This window comes from Desarmillaria tabescens (assembly GCF_030435595.1).
Source record: "Desarmillaria tabescens strain CCBAS 213 chromosome Unknown EV420scaffold_28, whole genome shotgun sequence".
NCBI lineage: Eukaryota > Fungi > Basidiomycota > Agaricomycetes > Agaricales > Physalacriaceae > Desarmillaria > Desarmillaria tabescens.
In genome coordinates this window covers 351,698-369,601 of record NW_026848327.1, presented here as the reverse complement: position 1 = coordinate 369,601, position 17,904 = coordinate 351,698, and the positions used below count along the sequence as shown (strand labels likewise).

General features: G+C 48.7%; 9 protein-coding genes across 9 annotated transcripts; 4 read left to right on the top strand and 5 right to left on the bottom strand.

Annotated features, from left to right (window-relative positions):
* Positions 1-546: 546 nt before the first annotated feature.
* Positions 547-1,967, bottom strand: EV420DRAFT_617958 (uncharacterized protein). The gene is made up of 2 exons (XM_060482818.1): positions 714-1,967; positions 547-654 (listed from the first exon to the last, which is right to left on the bottom strand). Exon 1 carries the CDS (start codon positions 1,669-1,671, stop codon positions 886-888), a length of 786 nt encoding a protein of 261 aa, XP_060328453.1. The 5' UTR covers positions 1,672-1,967; the 3' UTR covers positions 547-654; positions 714-885.
* A 1,768-nt stretch (positions 1,968-3,735) lies between these two features.
* EV420DRAFT_617837 (galactose-binding domain-like protein) lies at positions 3,736-4,660 on the top strand. Its single transcript, XM_060482815.1, has 6 exons — positions 3,736-3,844; positions 3,901-4,009; positions 4,062-4,122; positions 4,179-4,366; positions 4,417-4,545; positions 4,599-4,660. Exons 1-6 carry the CDS (start codon positions 3,765-3,767, stop codon positions 4,647-4,649), a joined length of 618 nt encoding a protein of 205 aa, XP_060328452.1. The 5' UTR covers positions 3,736-3,764; the 3' UTR covers positions 4,650-4,660.
* Positions 4,661-4,752: 92 nt separating this feature from the next.
* On the bottom strand, positions 4,753-6,202 carry EV420DRAFT_617941 (uncharacterized protein). The gene is made up of 4 exons (XM_060482817.1): positions 6,163-6,202; positions 5,324-6,106; positions 4,878-5,273; positions 4,753-4,823 (listed from the first exon to the last, which is right to left on the bottom strand). The coding sequence occupies exons 2-4, from the start codon at positions 6,099-6,101 to the stop codon at positions 4,792-4,794; spliced, it is 1,206 nt and encodes a 401-aa protein (XP_060328451.1). The 5' UTR covers positions 6,102-6,106; positions 6,163-6,202; the 3' UTR covers positions 4,753-4,791.
* A 167-nt stretch (positions 6,203-6,369) lies between these two features.
* Positions 6,370-8,269, top strand: EV420DRAFT_617745 (MFS general substrate transporter). The gene is made up of 8 exons (XM_060482813.1): positions 6,370-6,704; positions 6,755-6,799; positions 6,847-6,919; positions 6,975-7,445; positions 7,493-7,614; positions 7,672-7,718; positions 7,767-8,012; positions 8,073-8,269. Exons 1-8 carry the CDS (start codon positions 6,483-6,485, stop codon positions 8,182-8,184), a joined length of 1,338 nt encoding a protein of 445 aa, XP_060328450.1. The 5' UTR covers positions 6,370-6,482; the 3' UTR covers positions 8,185-8,269.
* EV420DRAFT_617707 (glycoside hydrolase superfamily) lies at positions 8,185-10,280 on the bottom strand. The gene is made up of 3 exons (XM_060482812.1): positions 10,205-10,280; positions 10,020-10,055; positions 8,185-9,964 (listed from the first exon to the last, which is right to left on the bottom strand). The coding sequence occupies exons 2-3, from the start codon at positions 10,026-10,028 to the stop codon at positions 8,354-8,356; spliced, it is 1,620 nt and encodes a 539-aa protein (XP_060328449.1). The 5' UTR covers positions 10,029-10,055; positions 10,205-10,280; the 3' UTR covers positions 8,185-8,353.
* A 159-nt stretch (positions 10,281-10,439) lies between these two features.
* On the bottom strand, positions 10,440-11,726 carry EV420DRAFT_617769 (uncharacterized protein). The gene is made up of 3 exons (XM_060482814.1): positions 11,649-11,726; positions 10,808-11,596; positions 10,440-10,758 (listed from the first exon to the last, which is right to left on the bottom strand). Exon 2 carries the CDS (start codon positions 11,509-11,511, stop codon positions 10,900-10,902), a length of 612 nt encoding a protein of 203 aa, XP_060328448.1. The 5' UTR covers positions 11,512-11,596; positions 11,649-11,726; the 3' UTR covers positions 10,440-10,758; positions 10,808-10,899.
* Positions 11,727-12,072: 346 nt separating this feature from the next.
* EV420DRAFT_1481780 (nuclear pore complex assembly-domain-containing protein) lies at positions 12,073-14,307 on the top strand (the record flags this gene model as incomplete). Its single annotated transcript, XM_060469812.1, has 4 exons — positions 12,073-12,081; positions 12,132-12,521; positions 12,574-12,850; positions 12,899-14,307. 4 exons carry the CDS (start codon positions 12,073-12,075, stop codon positions 14,305-14,307), a joined length of 2,085 nt encoding a protein of 694 aa, XP_060328447.1.
* Positions 14,308-14,543: 236 nt separating this feature from the next.
* On the bottom strand, positions 14,544-16,082 carry EV420DRAFT_1621525 (MFS general substrate transporter; the record flags this gene model as incomplete). Its single annotated transcript, XM_060475710.1, has 8 exons — positions 14,544-14,616; positions 14,665-14,902; positions 14,967-15,012; positions 15,073-15,194; positions 15,253-15,723; positions 15,784-15,856; positions 15,906-15,950; positions 16,005-16,082. 8 exons carry the CDS (start codon positions 16,080-16,082, stop codon positions 14,544-14,546), a joined length of 1,146 nt encoding a protein of 381 aa, XP_060328446.1.
* A 620-nt stretch (positions 16,083-16,702) lies between these two features.
* Positions 16,703-17,653, top strand: EV420DRAFT_1481778 (uncharacterized protein; the record flags this gene model as incomplete). The annotated part of the gene is made up of 1 exon (XM_060469811.1): positions 16,703-17,653. The coding sequence occupies one exon, from the start codon at positions 16,703-16,705 to the stop codon at positions 17,651-17,653; it is 951 nt and encodes a 316-aa protein (XP_060328445.1).
* Positions 17,654-17,904: the final 251 nt, after the last annotated feature.

The window sequence follows — 17,904 nt, the reverse complement described above, 5'->3', positions numbered from 1 at the left end:
TCATTATATACTAAATATAGCACATCACAAAAGCTCACACAGACTGAAAGCTATGAAGATGATCGTTAGCAGATATCAGCACATCGGGTCTTAGGGCGAAGGAGAATCGAATGTTTATAATAGTTAGAACTTGTTGGTGAGTTCGTCGACAAGGATATTGTTATAGGTCGGATGATAAGGTATCCACGCTTCGCTAAAGATGTGCCCAACATTTGAGACCCGTGAAAACCACGGCGGTAGCAACTAGTGAACGGTTCTGAGTCCATCACAGATGTCCCATCTACTCGGTGAATGGCCGAATGATCCTTAAGAGATGCGGGAGATGATCGGCCCGCACCAATTTCACCGCAAGAGAGGATTGTCGCACTAAGAGGGTGGGGGTGAGAGGGATCAGAGTGAAGGATCTTCGAGTGGATTCTTGCAGAGGTGGTCGCCCCATTTTCTTGGAAGATCCACAATTGAGGTTACCTCTTGAGTCAACAACGGGCAAGTGGGTCACTACCTGGCACCGGAAGCTTGACAAACTACTGCTGCTTTTCCCGCGCAGGCGTCTTGTGTCCGTAGTCGAGTGGACGACTGGCCGCCGATCAGACGATCACCCAGCGTTTGTTGGTACGGGAACGACTACGATCACGGTCATATCGGTGTGATGTCCTGGAAACAACAGATCTTGACTAACAACACTTCTAGAGCAAAACGAAAAGGAAACGCACCTCAGTAGCTGAGCATTCTCCTCCTATCCAAACAGGGAACACCGACGTAAGTTACCGTAGCCAGGTGGAAAAGATCACCTTAGCAGATACTTCATGCATGATTTACCTTGACGTACATCCCAAACCTCGTCACTGACATGCGATAAACAAAGTGATTATATAGCTTCTGTAATCATACCGTCAAACCGGCCAGGCTTCTACCTCTAGCCCTCGTCACAGAATCATAACTGCGAATTCCTGACCCCTTCTGCATCCTCCTCCCTGGTCCTCCAGCACCATCACCCATACCCAGTGGATTATGCCCACTCTGCAGCATCCGCAGCGCACCCTGCAAAATCAAAATCGGATTCCGGCTCTTCCACACTTTTGCACTGATATCCTTGATTCCTGCAGCCTTGAACAACCGATGCAACGTCGGCCCACACCTTAGCCCGAACCCGAGGGGCCGTGGTCGCATCAGGATTCTCGTCGAGCCAAACTTGCTTTCCACCTCCGTCCACACGGTCCGGTCTTCAAACCGGTCTACATAATCCATGTTTTTTATCGCCTGAGAGTACGATTTAATTGTAGCAAGGGACATGTCGGCATGGGTACCCCGGCCAAGTCCGACTAATCCGTTCCCATTTCCGATGATCGTGAAGACTTGCATGCTTGGTATTCGCCCTTTACCTGTCTGCTGGATAACACGGCGAGTGATCCTGTAGAGGTGGATGCTGGGGTCACGTAGCTTGAAGCGTTTTGAAATGCCAGTCCGTTCATATATCTCAGGAGCCGACCTGCCCAAGTCTGTTTGAACCGGCTGGAGTTTTGGGTCGTCAAAGTCAAATTTGTTTTCCTCCATCAACTCATGGAACATCGACTTGTGGTTGCGCAAAACGACTCGGTTGTGGAAAGGGTTGTCCTTGGTTGGAGGGAAGTCTACAACATCTCGGGAGTCCATTAGAGGATCTGGCGTCATGAGATTCGGCCAGTGATGGCCTGGTGGTATTTCTTCCTGGTTGGGATCTTCGTCTGGGGAAATCAAATATCAAGGCCTGACTAGATAAAGACAAAAATGGTATTTACCAGGAAGAAGGGTGTCGCCAGTCTCCACGTTGATGTTACGCTCAGCCAAAAATGACAAGGCATAAGGCAAAACCATTTCATTTGCTGCGCCTTCCGAGTCCATTTGCGAAAGAATTTTTCCGAATTCTGCCTTTTGGTCGGGTTTCAGTCCTTTCATAGTCGTTTGAACTGCGGGTTGGGACAGTTTCACAAAGAAGTCGTGAACGAAAGCAGCTTGTTCGGGCATCCATTTCACAGTCTGCTGGAAACTGGCTCTACTTGGAGCAAAACTGCCAAGACCCTTGAGGTAGTTTTGTCGTTTTGGCGCTTCGGGCTCTATCAATAGCAGTTAGCTACAGCAGCATGGTTTAGCAGAAGCGCATACTCTTATAGAATTGCTCGGGAAGATCAGAAACGTCGAGAGTAATCCCGTGCTGCGACAAGAAATCTACGATGGCAGGGAACCACTTCGGATCCGCAAAGTTCGTTTCCGACGCATTGGTTATCAGGCTCAGCAAGTCGGTTCGAGTGTCGTGATCAAACTGGTCGATGGCTTTATCGACAGAAGGCTCGTTGAACTTGTCGAAGAAAGCCTTGACATACTGCTGATGCTCTTCTACAGGATCTAGGCTTGCGGATGCGGATTCTACATCTTGGGAATGCGGTGGAATCTCTGCACGAACACATAAACACTTGTTCTTTTGCACAAAAATGGCGCTCACGTTGTACGGAATCTGTTGGCTGTGATGATTCCAAGACAGGCTCAGATGCAATGGGCGGTAGCGCGCGCGCTTCAGCTTGTGGTGAATCGAATTCCGGGGTAGAGGGATCCAGTGTCGGGGGCTCAGTCAGTATAGACTCTGATAGAGATGGTTCCGGTACGAGAGGCTCAGACGAAGGTGGCATTCCAGAAGTTTGTGTTGAGTCTTGTACAGCTGGTTGCGATGGCCTCAGGTCTGAAGGCAGTACTGGTGCCACCTCTACGTCCTGGGCAGGCGGTACAAAGAGCTCAGCTGGAGGTGGGAGGTCCTCCGAGAATGGTGGTTCTGTGACGGGTTCACTAGAGCCAGAAGCTATGGGCGAGGGTGACGGAGGCTCCTCTACGGGTAATAGCTCTTCCGGACGTGGCAGAGAAAACGAGTTGACTCTCTGGAGAGCATCTTCATAGCCCGAGGAGAGGTCTTCGGGCTCCTCCGGTATTGATTCTCCAGATACCTGAGCATTTCCTACAACAAAGATGAGTTAGTAGAGTGTCGAAGCCTCAAAAAGCAGTCCATGTAGGAAAGCTGACACGCCCCAGCATAGAGCGACCGTCATCATAATTAGTTCAATACAACTTACTTTCGTAGAACACCTCTGGCAAGTTGGAAAAGTCGACGTCAATTTCGTTCTCTCGCAGAAAATCAACGATATTGTGAAACGCGCTAAGGTCCGAAAAATCGTCGTAGGGCAGCGCGGACTTGAGACCCAATAGTTGGAATTGTTGGTTCTCGTCGAGAGACTGGAGAGCATCCTGGACGTGCGGCTCTTCCAATTTCATGAGAAATGTGCTGGCAGCTTCAGGAAAGTCGATTTCTAGGGATCCTCAGTAAAACAGAAAATCACGACGAGCAGCAGACGCACCATTCGAGTCCAAACCGCCCTCCAGGAGGAATGCCAGTTTCTGCCTATCCAGGCCAGGATATTTCTCCTCAATTTCCGCGTATACAGAATCCATATGCGACGGTGAAGGTGCTAGCCCTTCCAATTCCCCCACCAAGGCCGTCAACTCATGGGTAGGCAAGCCCGGTCGGAGCCGCGCGCGAATTTTGGAAAACCGAAACTTTTGCTCCGCATGAGGGTCGGTGAGGCAGCGTCGAGTTACGTGCAAAGAACGAAGGGCATGTCGCGACTTTGGCGGCAGTAGACGGTGCACAGACGTGCGTGTTACGAGCTGCCTCGACAGCCGTAACATGAAAGAAGGAAAAAAGTGCGTCCCGATTTGGAAGCTCCCTGTCGACGACCACGATGACGGAAGAGAACTCTATTGCTGTAACGCTGAACGGCCTGGAGCTCTCGAATCTCTACGGCGTGATAGATAAAGACAAGTGAGCTCTCTGCTTGCTCTTCTCGTGCAGTTCAAGCGAACGTGCGTCTCATCAAGTGTCCATGGCCTCAATCTGACCGTTCCCGAAGATGCGAAAGCCGTCATCAAGCCTTGGGATCAAAGAGAAGACAACGAGAAATATGCAGAATCTGGTGTAGACGACCAGGTGCGAGGCGAGCAGCTGTAATTGCGAGCAGGATACTGACCTTGACCTCTAGATCATTATCCACGTACCATTCTCGCAGAACGTCAAGATAAAGTCTGTCCTATTGAAGCTGGGTGAGTCTCTATACTGTTGTTTCCTCAATTCTGTGTGACTTTAACGGAAACGTTAGGAAGAGGAGAGTCGACGCCGCGTCACCTACGAATTTACGCAAACCATCCTACCATCGTCGATTTTGCAGATGCCGAGAATACCAAGCCTCAAGTCAATATTAGTCTCTTAGAAGGAGAAACGGGAGTGACTGAATACCCCTTGCGAGTTGCAGCATTCACCAGCATAACTTCGCTAAGCCTATTCTTCGTGAGTCTAGTATGTCTTCACGATGCTTTTAATCATCTCGGTGTCATTAGAGTGAATCAGTGGGCGAAGAGATGTCGCGAATATATTATATAGGCTTCAAAGGCGAGCTACGGTCTCCACAGAAGGATGTCAATACCAAACTAGATATACCTGCTGCAAATGCTGCTGATGCACCGCTAGTGAGCAATCCGACGGGGACAAGTGGCTCGATCTATGCTGACGTATCTTTCAGTTTGACCGGTTATCAGAGAAAGCTGGAGGCCAACAAACGACGGCACGATGATACAGAGATTCGAGAACAATACTCAAGGGTGGTGCATATATTGCCTAGGTTTCGACGCCAGTGACGCGAAGATCACAACGGTATACTGAGGGGTAGTTACAAAACTTGCTTGGCTCTATGACATGACACAGAATTATTCGTACTAGGAATATATAGTACCCCAAACCGTGCGTTCTTGCAATGAACCGTAAGCAAAGCGAATGCCAACCCTGAAACCGGGGTACTCACTAGGCTTCCTATCGACTTTCAAAATTCCTTTGCTGTGTAAAATTGGCATATTTCGTGTTACCTCCCAGACGTCAACACTATCATCAGCACCACAGTTGCAGATGGTAAGGCTACAACTTGAGTTTCTGGAAACGTGGATGTCCAGTTTGACCGAGAGCAGCGAGGGTAGATCCTGCTCCCCAATGGAAGAATCTATCACGGACCACTTGCAGCAACTTTCTGAGTACATCTGCGATTTGAAAGATACTTCGACAGTAATCTCCTGCACGGAAGGGCTCAGGCGCGCGAAGGGGAAAAGATCTTGAGGCGTATCAATCCCAATATGCACCACCCGTAGGTTACGACATAGATACAAGTCAAAGTAGTTGTATCTCTCCTGAAATTCTATAGCAGTCACTATTTTCAAGTCAGAAAATGATAAGATGATATGTGAAATTAGGGCTGACAATGGAGTGTTATCTGAAAATCAAGGTATTCAAGCGTGTCTCGAAATTGAGTCAAGAGATACTGGACATCAGGGACGTCGTCCTCGTTCCCCAGGGTGGCAGAAAATCGTCGCACGAAGCTGATATCAAGACCAGCATACTGAGAATTCTTGACTGGATCGAGATTGAAATGCCCAACAGTAAGAGATTCCAACCGTGGCGAACAAAGGGGGGCAGGGTCCAAGTCATTCCTCTCCCAAAGTCGCTCGGGGGTGGACCAAAGAATAGACAAATGCTTTAATGAGCCCCATCTATCCATTCTCAGACGACTGTCTCCATCGAATGCCATATGCCCCATCGCCTCTATTTGGAGGTCGATGATCTTGGAAGTATGCCAGAACGCGACGAGAGAATCTTGAACGCGAACCGGGAGGGACCCATTCCAACTAAATATCAAATTGGTCGCTGAGAGAAGGAAAAATCGATGGACGTTGCATAAGAGAGGCAGAAACAGAGGAATCTTCTCGAATTCGCTTTCTGTGCTGTCATAATGAAGGCTTAGTTCGAAGGAGGTGATGAGGGGAGCAATATGCGGGGAGGCTGACAGTAGAGCATGTAAATTGTCGAAGGAATGCCCACGGAGCGAAGATGGAGGACTGGAAGAGACATGGACGCAAGAAAAAATGGCTTTCTGACTCGAAGGTAGAAAAGCTCTGGAAGTGAGCGCGCAGGATTGTAATGAGGGTATATCTCCGTGAAGGTTGTCAATGATCAGATCTACAAGCTCTTGTGGCAACATAGTGGCTAAAAACGATATTTTCTTTGATAGTTCCAGGGTGAAATCAGGTTTTTGCACGTACCAGTGACCACTGACTGTGATGATCGAAGACAGCAAGGACACTGGACAATCAGCAGGCATAGCGGGCCGGATAGGTTTATCTATCCGGCTAAATCTCGGGAAATTGAGACGGAACTTCGTCGTGCGACGACTCATTTTCTCGCAGACTTTTTGTTGTGATCTGCGATGTTAGTCATTACCTGAGGCTTGATTACCAGTACCTGAGCTTACCCCCCATCTCGCGATAGAAGCGACCTAACTATTCGCGACGACCTACTGGAAATCTTACCATAGACAGCCCCCCCCTGGAAATTTCATGATTGGCACCACAATACTACTTTGATGATGAATGCCCCCCTCAATGACCATTCGGACACAGAAAAACGTGTTTTACCAGAAGATACCAACCCTGATGCAACATTGGAGGCTGATCTCCGAGATGATAACCCAAAGGACTTCAGAGTACATGTACAGTTCGCGGCCTTATGTTGGTGCATGTTTCTTGCAGGATGGAACGACGGGACGACTGGTCCTCTTTTGCCTAGAATACAAGAGGTCTACGATGTAGGTCCTACGTTATCAACGTGGAAAAATCTCTCTGATCTGCTTCTCAGGTCAATTACACTGTCGTATCGCTGCTCTTCATCTTAGCTTGCGTTGTATGTCGCCTTTGACTTTGAACCCGTTCCTTATCTCACCTTTCCAGGGATTTCTTTCCGGTGCTTTCATAAATATTCCACTCACGGAAAAGCTAGGCTTCGGTAAGATGATTGTACTCGGTGAGGTGTTATCATCATTCATCTATGGTATCAATGACTGAAACAACGTTCAAAGGTTCTATATTCCAAGTCGTTGCATACGCTCTCCAGTCCGCCGCCTTGCCTTTCCCCGCATTTCTCATTGCATACACCATCAACGGCATCGGCATGGCCTTTCAGGATGCTCAAGCAAATGGCTACGTCGCATGCTTTCAGAATAATCCGGAAACAAAGATGGGTATTCTGCATGCGGTATACGGCGTCGGCGCTCTATGTTCCCCGCTTGTCGCAACGCAGTTCGCATATTTGCCGCGCTGGTCGTTTCATTATCTATCGTCCTTCGGTGTAGCGCTGACGAACACGATATTCCTCTGGGCGGTGTTCCGCTTAAAATCCCAGGACGACTGTCTTGCAGAAATAGGGCATCCTCCCAGGGAGAAAGGAGATAACGAGCACAGTCCGTTTCGTCAGATTCTCACCCTCAAGACGGTCCATCTGTTAGCGTTCTTCATCCTGGTGTATGTCGGTGTGGAGGTAACCATCGGAGGTGCGTCCTCTTCTTTCTTTGTCAAAACTGTTCCAACATTATTTCAGGGTGGAGCGTCACCTACGTGATAAAGATGCGCAATGGTGGCAAAGCCTCTGGGTACATTTCGTCGGGTTTCTTTGGGGGACTTACGCTCGGTCGTGTCGCATTGCTATGGGTGAATAAGAAGGTTATCCAAATCTCTTGCGTCATTTCGAGCTCAATTATTCATATGACCATTGTATAGGTCGGTGAACGACGAGTCCTGTTCATTTACTCCTTTATCGCCATTGGGTAGGCATCATACGTTCGCAATATGGTATCACTCACCAACTTTACTAGGCTTGAACTAGTGGTATGGCTAGTTCCATCCCTTATCGGAGGGGGAGTGGCTATTTCTCTCGTCGGCGTGGTCTTAGGACCCATGTACCCAATTGTCATGAACCATTCCAGTCGGATCCTTCCTCCTTGGCTACTCACAGGATCTATCGGTTGGATAGCGGGCTTTGGGCAAGCAGGAAGCGCGCTCTTCCCCTTTATCTCTGGTGCGCTGGCGAATTCGGTTGGTATCTCAAGTTTACAGCCCCTGTAAGTACATGAAACCCCTGCTTAAACCCATTGGTTTGGTGACTGATCCCGACTGTATAGGTTAGTTGCAATGATGGGGTTCATGATAATACTATGGGCACTTGTGCCAAGCGGTCGACCTCCTAAGATGACACCCCAATCTACCACAGATGCTGCCACCGAAACTAATTAGACACTAGAGTGTACGCAAGTTTGCACAACTGGTGTATAACTGCACGTCCACTTATCCAAACCTAGCTACGATTACAGGAAGCATGTCGGAATAAACCCAGACTGATATTCGTTGTTCGCACACTTCAACTGTGTTCCTGCTTGCTAATAGTACATATGACGCATACCGTTCAACTCACGATGACTTCACTGAATTTTGTCAGTGCTTGATCAAAGCCATGCTCAAACTCCCAAACCATCTCGCTATCTCCTTTCTCCCGTCGATGAGCTTCAGTCCTCAATTTCTTCCACTGCCCCTTGAACCCGATTTCCGATCCAACCAGTTCGCCTGTGGTTGACCCCCAATAAAACGCCAAGCAATCTTCCCATCCTTGATAGTAACCCTGCTCAAAACGCCAGTGCTCAAAAGCCCCGGGATTCTGAGAATTGTTATTCCACCAGCCAACATGCCCCTGCATAGCAGCTTGGAGCTCGCTAGCACCGACACTTCTCAGGTGTTCGAGTGAATGGCGGGAAAAGTTATCTTTGGCTCGATCGAGCGAAGAAGGTAAGACGCCTTTCTCGACAGCGGTATAATAACACCATCCAGGGTCAGAACCTCCCTCTTTCTTGAGCGTCCAGAAGAAGTATCCGCCACAGAAACGCTCGTACGCTTCCCACTGAGCGTACCCCCATTCCCGCTGTGCGGCAAGTTTTGCGTTTTCATCCTGGTAGGAAGAGAAAGACGCGGGATTCAGTGCAGCGCTCCATTCGCCTATGACAATCGAATGACTTGAGGTACCCGAGGCACCAGATAACATAGACGTAGATGGCGCGTCCGGATTCGCAGGATGGACATTTGCCGCATGCTGCGATGCTGATAACGCATGATCGTCCGAAGTAAAACATCGGTAAAGATGATGGTCGAGAACCAAGAACGTCCCTGGGTTGGAGCGGCCGGCAATGAACTGGGCATAGTGCCCAGTAGCCCAAGCGTCTGAGAGATACAACGGTATCTCACTAATCTCTGGTGAAATGCTCTGCAGTGCAAATATCGCCTCCTCGTACCAACTCTGAAGCCGATTCGTATCCTTTGGTTCATTAAGCACTTCCAAGCCCACTACATTATCAAAGCGAACAATCTCCTGCGCCAAGGCCACCAAGATTTGTACGGTCTTCCTTTGCTTCTTCTCTGAGTGCCAAAGGCCGGCATCACCGGTGCTGAGGCCAGAGTGATTATCGGGATTCTGGGCACCAGGCGCAGCGTGGAGATCAACAAGGACCCCAATCTTGTGCGCTCGTGCAGTCTCAATGGCACGTACGATGTATCCCCACGTATTTACGTAGACATCAGCATACGGTGCGTATTCCGTGCCCTTCATTAAATCGCGCACGTCCGGATTTGGGTGGCCGCCAAGGAAATGGAAATAGCCGATGGGTAAGCGAACGGTGTTGATACCGTGAGATGCCATCCATTCCCAGTCCCCATCGTCAACAAAGTGCCCCCAATGGTGCTCAAGCATGTTTTTGGCGGAGTCTTGAGACATGCCTTCCAAGATATCCATCTCGCTAGACTTGCGACCAGCTGCTTGTTGGAAGAGACTGGGGGTGAGCCAGTCCTCCAATGTGAACCAAGAGCCGAGATTGACCTCACGCTGCTTTCGGAATCGATAGATCTGCCTTGAAGTTGGTGGTTGGTAAAGAGGAGGTACTATTGCGGGGGTTTCAGGGGCCAAGACGCGTTGGTCAGAGCTTCCCAGGTCGAGATGTTCCTCGATCTTTGCTTTCATTTTCTTCAAGTACTGAGCGACAGGAAACAAGGCTCAACGCAAGCATCCCGTAAGAAAACAAACTCACCTTGTCCATTATATCTTAGTTACACTGTCGTGGTATCTGTATCGTGGTAGAGAAGCACGGTGAGTTACGAGCGAACTGCGATGACATCATCACGGGAGCAAATGTGCGAATGCCAAGGTATTATTCAAGGTTCCACTTTTGACTGAGAAACACGAGTGGTGAACATTCTGGAAGAATCGACGCACAGTGGTACACGACCAAGGGCAACTAACGTGGATCCCGGCTTCATCTACCTATTAGTTTCCACCCTCCTAAATTCATCGTAGTAGTCTCTATTCTTGAGCCAAAGTGTCCCTGCTAGGGAGATAATTCACATAAAGATGAACGAGCAAAATATTCTTACTCACTGGACTTGACAGGATACCTATTCTATGCAACATGGGCATCTCCTGCCTGATTTCTTGAAGACAGACACTAGCCTCATCTGGGTCGCAATAACAGTAAGTAGGAAGGCAACTATTCCTAGTTGAGGTGTGTACTCCCAATTTGGAAGACTGTAGACAGGGCAAATCCTGGCTTTCGATAAACGAGTCGATAGCTAACCACTCCATCGCTGCCCACTCGGCATATTCCTCTAGGTGATATGTTACTTCTAAAATGATGTCTCGAAGGGAAGGGCTGAGCTTGGAAACTGGGAAGACATCGCATGGAGTATCCAGGATGAGACGAATAGTTTGCAGATTAGGGAATGCATACAAATCTATGTGGTCGAACTCAGAAAGGAAATGAGAAGCAGGGACTACAAGATTTTTAGAGAGCAGAAGACAGAAACGATATAAGAAAGGTACCTCGAATCCTCATGTCCAAGCAGACATGTTGTAGGGTGCCGGAAACTTGATGCAGCAAGGCATGGACTTGGTCGAACCGAGATTGAGGGTTATCACGGCAGAGAACTCTCATAAGGACTGAAGATCAAGACAACGAGAGAATGAATCGAGTAACTTGTCGCCAAAAATGTTGGAAAGTCGGGTTCGGCATATATCGTCAGAGCTTCTAGACGCGGCGGGTTGGATCCTTGTCCTTCAGGACTCCATAGCTCATGGACATGACACCAAAGAAGAGAAAGACGCTTCAGAGCTCCCCATTGATCCGGTCTGAGCCGGGTCTTCCCTTCAAAGGCGATGAAACAAATATTTTCGAGTTCGAAGTCCACGATCTGGGACGTCTGCCAGTACTTGACAAGGACATCTTGAACGTGAGGTGGAAAGTAGCACCAGTCAAAAAGCTCGCAGGTGTGAGAAAGGCGGAAGCGTTTGACTGATGTCATGTACGGCAATTTCGGTACAATTTGCACCAATTCGGGGTCTCGGCCATGGACAACGAGTTCAAGAGTAGTGATAAGGGAAGCGATGTCAGGAGAAGATGACAGCAAGTTGAGAAGGTTCTTGAAAGTGTGACCACTGCGAGAGGGTGGTGGTACGACAAACACTTGCGATGCAAGAGAAGATGCCTTTCTGACTAGACGGAAGAAAAGAATGAGAGACGAGGGCATATGCTCTTAGTGAAGGAAGGTCGTCGCGAAGATTGGATATGACGATATCGACGAGTTCTTGAGGTATGTGTGTGCTTTCACTCATCTGAAGGAGCATAAATAGGAAATACAAGACAACCAAAGAACTGTGCACTTGCAACTGAGCGAGTATCGGCTCTGAGAGAAATGTGAGAGTGTAGACATCAGTATTACGGATAAGGCGTCGTAAAGTCGCCTGCATAAGTGCCAAAAAGCAGAACCTGGTGGTGGGAGAACGGAAGCCTTCAATTTGTCTATGTTTGGCGGAGTGAATTCGTATCAAGGTTCATGGATCCCTCTCTTCCTTACACCGCCTAGTCTAATCACCTTTTATCTGTTCTTTTCCCTGGCCATTCCACGATGAAATTTGAATGGAGTCTCTTTCAAAGCCGCATTACGTTTATGAATCTACCAACGCGACGCGACTGTCACATGATCACGTATTTGCCAAACAACGACAAATTGCATGAACGTTTCTTGTTCTTGTTCCATTTGTCCGGTGTCCACCCAGCGTCTTAAACAGCGGCAACGAAACTAGCTGCAATGGAGGACGTACGTGTTCGGCATTCTCAAGTCTTTACTCAACTCTGAACCACTCATAGGAGATTCAATACGTTCCCCGAGGGTACCTCAGTTACTTCGATGTCACTGACGAACTTTTTCCATGGCCAGTTAATGTTATCCAGGAAATAGAACGACGACGAGCGGCGCTCAATGATATGCTCCTTTTTGACATACTTTTGTCATTGGGTGGCATACGGGAACCCGATACACTTTATCCGCCACGGGATGTGCAATCCCTCGAGCGCCTGCTGGACGCGATTTCCGCCTCTCAGTATGACGTACTCAAAAAAGACTGTCTTGTTTATTTCCTTCTCAAGTGGCATGAGGATGGTCGGGAGACCAAGTTTGAGCAGACCCGGTCGATACCACCCCAATTCTGTGCGCTTTCGGACGCGTACTGGCATCTGGATGCGGGGCTCAACGTACAGGTACGTTTCAGAGGCCTTCTGGTGTCCTTTTTGAAACGATTTGTTTTTTTAGCGTGCAGTTGGCCTTCTTTCGGACTCCCGCTTGAACCGAGATTATGCCTCGAAAATTCTCCATGCCATCTCTCTCTCCGATGACCCGACGACCCTCATACTCAAGTATGTTCGAACGGCGAAACCTCTTTTGACTGAACCAGAGGATATGAAACTCTACACCCTTGCACTTGCCGACTCTAATTTCTTTGAAGCGTGGCAGTATCAGCGATCATTCAACGAGTCTGACGAAATGAGGCCACGTCTGTTCAATGCTTTGCTGGAGTGGTGTATAACGCGTCAGTCGTTGGTTTTTTTCTCCTCGATTTCTTCTGACACTCTTCTAGCTTTCCCCCGGTCTGCTGCACTTTCGCAGCTGTTGGGTCTGCCTCTGTCATCCTTTGAGCAGTCCATCCTCCACACTTATGCACTCCAACCACCACCCAATCTTCCTCCATCGTCCACTGCTGCTCTACAAGACCTCATTTGTGTCCGTCTTATTGAAAGCGGTAATTATGCCGAAGCTATTAAAATCGATCGACAATTCTCTTCAATCTCAACGCTCAAGGGACATCACATTACCCAAGAACGAAGAAAAATGATCCAGGAAATCTATGCTTCTTTACCCCAAGTGGAGCGTACAGTACTGGACTTGGAATTGGAAGCTCAGGATGCTGCTTCTACCAGTTTCATGGGACACAGCAGTCACAATGGTGGCGATGTCAGCATGTCGAATTCATGGGAGGACATCAGGCTGACGCATATAATGCCCACTTCAATCAATGGAAAGGCTTCCCCCATACAACCCCCGACTCTAGATCGGTCAACAGGTTTCCGTGCTGCACCTTCCGGATCGACAAACAATCTTTCTCAATCCTTCTCATCGATTCACTCAATGACGAGTGTGCCAAACGGTGCCTCATCTTCAAAAACACGTGTACTTCCTCCTTCAATACCACTCTCCTCTTCGACATCGTCGACCCTTCATCAGTCCTTGAATCAATCACAGCAGTCGATGTCTTCTACATCGGCTCCTTCATCGACTCCCATACCGTTTGAGTCTGCAGCCAAGCGACAAAACGCATTCTTCCAGCCTCAGGACCGCAGAAAGAGCGGGGAACAGTTGTTCAGTCTCCCCAATGGTAATGGCCATCACGAACATACCACAGGGCAAAAAGACATCGATATGCTGATGCACGAAGAATACGACGAGTCGTTGAGCCATGATGAAGATGATGTCCCCCCTCCTCCAGAACAGTCGTTCTCTGAGTCTTTGTTTGGCCTTACCCCGAGTGTTCCTGAGCCCATAAGCAATGGGCGACTGCCGACGACGAACCATACATCCAAAATGCCTCCCGGGGCGTTTGAAGATGCACATCCTGACGAGGAAATCCACGAGGTCCCTGCACAGCCAATGAGAATGGCAACGCGGCACCGTACTGTCAAAGTGCCGGACACGAATTTGAAGCGGAGTATACCTGGTGCGTTGATGGATGACACAGACGAATCGGAGAAAGAGGATGAGGTAGCACCGTTGCGCTCGCCTTCCCCTCCACGCAGGGCACTTCGGAAGGGACGTGTGTCAGCGACTGAAGCTCGAGTAACGACAGATCAGAGCAGAAGGCGATCATCACGTTTATCCTCGGTGTCTCACCCGGAGCCCGTGCCGCTCAAAAAGATGACGAAGTCGAGAAAGTCGACTGCCACTGTCGCCGCCGCTACCACAACTACGGCTAAGGCCAAAAGGAAACGGTGAAACATGATGTATTTACACGTTTATAATGTCGCCGTACAATACGGCTTATATATCCAACGTTAGTGTAAACCTGACGTGTTATTGTACGCTGTCTTTGTTTTTATCCGTTATATGTGGAGGAGATGCTGCGGTGTCATACTAACCCAAGCTCTGCGGACGACATATCTATCGCTTTCCTGTACAACCTCTGACTTCCACTAGAAAAATAATATCCCGCGGGCGCCGTTTAACTGCCGTTACATCATTTTGGGTCTTTCACTCGGTACGATGGCCCATAATGCCATCATTAACCCCATCATCGCGACAAGCCTAGAGAAATGAGTCAACAGACAACCCAAAAGACTTCACAGAACTTACATTGGCTGAAGACTCGAAATGCCCACTGTATTTGCCATTGCACCAGTGATGAACGAGAAAACAGCGGTGCCAGCTTGTCCGAACCCAGCGATCCATCCGATGCACCCAGAGAGAAGCCACGGGGGCAGGATGCGAGTTGAGTGGTTCATAACAATCGGATACATAGGTCCAAGGAGAACGCCAACGAGAGATACGGCTACTCCACTTCCAATGAGCGAGGGGACACGCCATACGATTACTTCGAGGCTGGACATTGGGTATTAAGCCTTGGGATGTATGATTGTCAAAGACGCAACGCGTACCCGATCGCGAAGAGAGCATAGAAAAGAGGACACGTCGCTCACCAACCTGCATTGACCGTCAGCTCGGTGTGGTGAATCTCTCGTGATATCAAAGCTAAGAACATACCAGTTTGTTGACCCATAATAGTGCGAGGCGACCAACGGTCAGACCTGCGAAAAAACCTGATGAGATGTATCCAGCAGTTTCTCCACCGCCGCGTAACTCGATGACATATGTAACAATCCAGCCTAGAATTCAGTTGTAATTTCAGCAATAAACATCCAGTCGTAGAATAGAGGAACGTACCTCCAAGAGTGAATTCTACCCCTACGTATACCAATATGAACGAAGCAAGGAGATGGACGTTTCTCAGCGATAAGATCTGGCGGAGTGGACTATGCTGGCTAGCTCCCCTCTCTCCCGAGGACTCTCCGATGTCTGCAAGACATTCATCTTGAGTTCTCAACCTGAACACGGCCCAGAGGAAAATGGTGTTCAGCACCGCAAGTCCGAGTGATACCAAATAATGGAAGGACCAATGGGACAAGTGCGCAAACTGTGTGGCAACAAGAGGCGAACATAGCGCACCAGCACCGTATACAGCATGGAGAAGACCCATTTTAGTCTCAGGGTTATTCTTATAACAGGCGACATATCCATTACTGTGCGCATCTTGGAAAGCCAGACCAACCCCGTTGATCATGTACGCGATTACAAACACAGGGAAGGGAAGCGCGGGAGCTTGCAGAGTATAGGCAATGACTTGGAACAGTGACCCTGGGTCGCCTTGCGTTAGTCACAGGCGCATCCGGAAAGAGAGAAGAGAGTCCGACTTACCTAGTACCATTACTTTTCCAAATCCTAGCTTTGGGGTCAACAGAATATTGGCGAAAGCACCGGTAAGAAATCCCTGTGATTACATGAATAAAAAGGAATGCGCTGCTCAGAACTAGACAAACTACGCAGGCCAAAACAAATATAAGTGACACCACAGTATAGTTGACCTGAAAGCAACTTCAGTGTTGCCTATGGTGCTCCAGGATACATTGTGCACTCACGTCATAAACTGCTTGCATCCTGGGAATGAGAGGTCCTGCCGTCCCATCATTCCAGCCTACACCATAATTAGAAGCCATTTTCTAAGACATGACAGAAATGACTGACCTGCAAGAAACATGAACCAACAGAGTCTGTACATGAACTTCCCGTAACTCGATGCTCTCTGCTCGAGATGCCTCGTGGATGGTAGCAATGGGCGTGTGCATTGTAAGTAGTCAGAAAGATAAACAAGGCAGCTTCCGGTTCGACGATTCATTTTCTAAAAGGCGCTACATATAAGTATCTGACAGACAAATTTGGAGGTCTAAGATATTTATGACCGAGTTTTTTCCGAAGAAACTCCGAGATATCCTACGTAATTAATCCAAGCAGTTTTTACCCTTTTTTTTTTAAGGTTTCTTTGAAATTTTTGAAAAAGCAGTCTTGCTGTCTGAGAAGAGTTTGCGAACGCCGAAAAATGACCTCTGAGTCGGCAGGGCAAAAGTACTAAAGTACTATCACGCTTGTCACATCACAACCCGGCAGTATTTCAAATTCCCGACTTGCGTTTTGCCATCGAATCCTCAACCGGGGCGTGTCGTTAGATGAATACCTAATTTTGAGGCCGTCATTGGGTACGTTCACGGTCAAAATTGTTTTGGTCCTACTTGACGCTCCTTGTACCAAATTTGAGCAGTGAACACGGCTTGAAGCTGTCATGTTTCCAAGAAAGGCACTGCACCTCAGCGCAATTACCTCTACTGTGCTGAAGGCTCGCCGATTTGCACACAATGACTTCTACATGACCCCTGAAGGGCAAAGGAAGCATATCAAGTCCCCCGATTTTTTCTCTCTTCAATATCTATCCCAGGAGGAAAAGAAGAGACTGTCCTCTCCTCCCCCGGACCCCAACGAGCTTAAGGACCTGGTCCTGCAAGGACAGTATGAAGGCGCTCGACGACTACGAATCCATCTGTTGTCACTCCAAGTACCCATCAAACGCGACATCGTATACGCCGACGCTGCCTTCCATTATATCGAATCCCAGCCCAAAGATTTTGTACAGGAATTCGTGACGTGGTTGTCCCTTGTCCCCCCAAAACATGACGTGCCAAATTGGCGGAGCCCTTTCTCTAGAATACAACGATTTATATTCAGCACTGGAGTCCCGGACGTCAGTTTCCCAATCGTGACCCAATTCAGTGTGGTCGCTGCATCAATGGGGTATCTCAAGGACATCTGGCCTCGTCTCGGCCAGACACTCGCTCTACTTGCTGACCCAGCCTCGGGTCTGAGCTATCTCATGGACTTAGAACAGGCGGTGGTCAAGTATGAGAAAGTACTGCACCCAGAGCGTGTGCTACAGATAGAGCAATATTACCGCGCTATGATGATCAATGCTTGCTGCCATATGGGATGGTTACAACAAGCCGTCAACCTTTTACACCGCAGTGACGAGATACGGCTACCTCAGGACACGTATCAGTTGATTTTGCATAAGCTCAGGGAGGACGGGGACGAGGATGGTGTCGAGATTACAAAGAAGATCATAGTCGCGCATGAAGCGAGTGTGGCGTGGCAGAGGCGGTCTACCCTGCTCATGCCGTCTCGCTATCATCGTTACTACGGAGCTCAGGCAATCCAAAACCGATCCGGTGCCGAGCCCTGATACGCGGTAGTAACACCGTACAATGTATTGACGGTGAGCGGGTCGGCCTGATGGTTATATAACTGCCCTCTAAAATCTTTGCTTAGCGCCGCTATGGTTTTTTTCATGCTATGCAATGATCGTTCAATATGCCAAGCCGCCGATCTATGATCTAGCGGAGGTTGTTGAACGCGTTGTGCGTATTGAAACCCTCTCTTCGTCCTGTTCCATATGTGAGGCTTTGACCAAAACATGTGGTGATAACTCGCCGA